The following is a 3,653-nucleotide window of genomic DNA, read 5'->3' on the forward strand; positions in this document are numbered from 1 at the left end:
AAATTCGAAAGTGGATGAGTGCGTATTTTGTAATAAATCCCATTTAAATCAAGATTGTAAATATGCTATGAATTTACCTTTCGAAAAAAAGAAAGAAATCCTTATGGAGAAGGGCATCTGTTTTCGATGCTTAAGTTATAACCATATTGGGCGCTTTCCTAAAAATAAAGTTAATTGTTTGAAATGTAATGGGCAACATTTGTTAATTATGTGTAAAATGAATGAAGAATTTCATGGCAATAAAATTAATGAAAAGGGGTCGGATGAAAAAGTCGTTACGGAAAACTCTTTAACTAACACTACATGCATGCGTCAGGTTTATTTACAAACATTAGTAGTACAAATACGAGGGGATAATAAAACCAAATTTATTCGGATTCTCATTGATACGGGTTCGCAGCGATCGTACATATCGAAATACGCTGCAACGTGTATGGAATATGATGTTATCGGTGAAGAATCTATTTTGCATTCTTTATTCGGGGGTGTTAAAAAGACAGAAAATCATAGAAGATATTTAGTTCATATAAGTAATGTAGATAATAGTTATCATTGTAATTTTGAGGTATTGGATCAAGAAGTAATTTGTTCTAATATTTCTAGAATAAATTTATTCCCTCATATAAAAGAACTTAAATCTCGTAGCATATTTTTAACTGATACTACACAGGGTTATAATGATCAGTTGTTGTATCAATCTTCTCCCTTAGAAATTCATTTGTTAATTGGGGCTGACATCGCTGGCAAACTGCTCAGTGGGAGCATAGAGGAACTTAGTTCAGGATTGGTTTGCGTTGGAACTAAATTAGGTTGGACTCTAATGGGAAAGAATAATAAGGCAGAAGAACAAGATAGTACAAATACCGTACTGTCTTGTCATGTAAATGATGTGAATATTTCAGATTTATGGCGGTTAGATACACTTGGTATTGCTGACCCCAGTGAGAAAAAAACTAGGGAAGAATTAGAACAATCGGCAAAAGAGCATTTTTTTCGAACCGTGACTAGAGACTCTGAGGGGAGGTATCAAGTTCGATTGCCCTGGATTGATGGGCATTCCCCCTTAAAAAATTGTAAGGGCATTTCTGAGAAAAGACTAGAAAATTGTATAAAATCCCTTAAGAAATTAGGCAAAATTACTGATTACGAAACAATTTTTGATGACTGGTTAGATCAGGGTATAATAGAGGAGGCGCATTGTTCTGAACCAGAACACTATTTACCTCACCGCCCTGTTTTTAAAGAAAATTCGACAACGAAGGTTAGACCCGTCTTTGATGGCTCCGCTCGAGATAAGGAGTCGCCTTCTATTAATGACTGCTTAGAAAAGGGGCCCAACTTAGTAGAACTCATACCTTCTGTCATAAATAGGTTTAGAAAAGGAAAATATGGAGTTGTGTCCGATATTGAAAAGGCATTTTTGCAAATCGGACTCCATGAACAAGATAGGGCTTATTTAAAATTTTTCTGGTGGCAGAACGGTAAAAAAGAACATTCGAAAATTTTTCAGCATAGAAGGGTTGTTTTTGGAATATCCTCGAGTCCTTTCTTATTAGGAGCTACTCTTGAATTCCATTTGAATAATGTTTCTTCTGAATATAAAGAAACATCTCAAAAACTTTTGAAATCCTTTTACGTAGACAATTGTGTACACAGTGTTGAAAATAAAGCAGAATTAGTTAAGTTTATTCATGAATCACAAGAAATTCTCGCTTCCGCAAAATTTAATTTACGTGGGTGGGAGCATACTCCTTTTGAAGAATTTGAATCTGAATTGATAGAAACCAAAACAGTCCCTGTATTGGGTCTAAAATGGGATAGTAAAAAGGACATTTTATCCATTGATTTAAGAGATTTAGATCTCATTGCAAAAAATCAATCAGTAACTAAAAGAAATATTTTGTCAACCGTACACAAAATCTTTGATCCTATTGGATTTACCTGTCCTGTAACCTTAATACCAAAATTAATATTACAAGAATGCTGGAAATTGAAATTGTCTTGGGATTCCGAGTTGCCATCTTGGATGGCTAAGAAATTTAATAAGTGGAAAGATCAACTCAAAATTTTAAATGATATTTCTATCCCCAGATGTTTAGATAAAAATGAGAGAGTTAGGGAAATAACATTGCACGTATTTTGTGATGCTTCCGAAAAAGCATACGCTGCGTGCGTATTTTTGAGGAGTGAAGCACCGGACTCAATTACTTGTCAATTAATACAGGCTAGGTCAAGGGTCGCCCACTGAAGCCAATATCAGTATCTAGGCTAGAACTTTTAGCATGTAACATAGGAGAAAGACTTTGCCAATCTGTGAAAGAAAGCTTACGAATGAAAAAAGTTGCCACACGATACTGGTCTGATTCCAGCAATGTGCTTTACTGGATTAAGAAGAATGAAAACTGGGCTACTTTTGTATATAATCGTGTAAGAAATTTGAACTTTGACCGACCCAGATGATTGGAATCACATCTCCGGTCAATCAAATCCTGTCGATTTGCCTTCTCGAGGATGCAGTATTGAAACTTTAGCAAAGTCTGACTGGTTTCGTGAACCCTCCTGGTTGCAAAACCATCCTGACAATTGGCCTAAATCCAATATTTTTCCTAATGAAGAAATTACAAATGCAGAAAAAAGAAAAACAGTTGTTAGCGTCACAAATGCAGAAAATGAAGACAAAATTTATGATCTTTTCTCCGATTACTCTAAACTACTAATAGTTATTTCCTGGGTTTACAGATTTTTGGATAATTGTAAAATGAAGAAAGATGTTAGAAAATTTGGAAACTTAACTGTGGAAGAAAGGAACAGAACTGAAATTTCGTTGCTAAAAATAGCACAGCGAGAATCTTTCACGGGACCTCATGATAAGCAACTACAGAATCTCCAAGTTCTTGAGGATGATAATGGACTTTTTCGAATTAAGACTAGACTCTCGTTAAAAGACGACTTGGAGAATTTCAAATTTCCTATTGTGTTACCAAGTGATCATCCAATAGTTGAAAAGCTTGTTCACTGGAAACATTGTTCTCTTGGTCATGCAGGTGTTCAGATTGTAATGACCCAACTCAGAGAAGAGTTCTGGATTCTGAAGTACAGAAAGAGTGTTCGCAAAGTTATCAGAAAGTGCATAATTTGCAAACGATTCTATTCACGACCAATCGCAACTCCAACAGCTCCATTGCCTGTTGACCGTATAAGAGCAGCTTCTGTATTTGAAATTACAGGAATAGATTTTACAGGGCCTCTCTATCTGAAGGAAAATCAGAAGTCGTGGATTGTCATTTATACCTGTGCTGTGTTTAGAGCAATACATCTGGAACTGACTACTTCACTGTCCACTGAAAGTTCTCTACAGACTTTTCGAAGATATGTGGCTCATAGAGGAAGACCAGCTATCGTTTACTCAGACAATGGAACAAACTTGGTTGAAGCGAACAATCTTCTTTAAAAGATTAATTGGGATGCAGTAGTTAAAAACAGTGCAGTGAATAAGATTAACTGGAAATTTATCCCTCCATCTGCACCCTGGTGGGGTGGCTTATGGGAACGTTTGATTGGAATTCTCAAGCGAATACTTCGCAAAGTCTTAGGTCGGACGTCTCTCAACTTCGAAGAATTAAATACTGTCTTTATGTGATTGTGAAAGTATC

General features: G+C 35.8%; 2 protein-coding genes across 2 annotated transcripts; both read left to right on the plus strand.

Annotated features, from left to right (window-relative positions):
- Positions 1–433: 433 nt before the first annotated feature.
- On the plus strand, positions 434–2,248 carry LOC122271736 (uncharacterized). Its single transcript, XM_043054016.3, has one exon. The coding sequence runs from the start codon at positions 434–436 to the stop codon at positions 2,246–2,248; it is 1,815 nt and encodes a 604-aa protein (XP_042909950.2).
- Positions 2,249–2,758: 510 nt separating this feature from the next.
- On the plus strand, positions 2,759–3,451 carry LOC107436437 (uncharacterized). Its single transcript, XM_016048168.2, has one exon. It carries the CDS (start codon positions 2,759–2,761, stop codon positions 3,449–3,451), a length of 693 nt encoding a protein of 230 aa, XP_015903654.2.
- Positions 3,452–3,653: the final 202 nt, after the last annotated feature.

The sequence above is a fragment of the Parasteatoda tepidariorum genome, chromosome 3 (assembly GCF_982258835.1).
Source record: "Parasteatoda tepidariorum strain Cologne lab strain chromosome 3, Ptep-v5.0, whole genome shotgun sequence".
NCBI lineage: Eukaryota > Metazoa > Arthropoda > Arachnida > Araneae > Theridiidae > Parasteatoda > Parasteatoda tepidariorum.

Coding starts and splice junctions, on each gene's coding strand:
- LOC122271736 (XM_043054016.3), top strand. CDS start 434: ATGGAATATGATGTTATCGGTGAAGAATCTATTTTGCATTCTTTATTC.
- LOC107436437 (XM_016048168.2), top strand. CDS start 2,759: ATGAAGAAAGATGTTAGAAAATTTGGAAACTTAACTGTGGAAGAAAGG.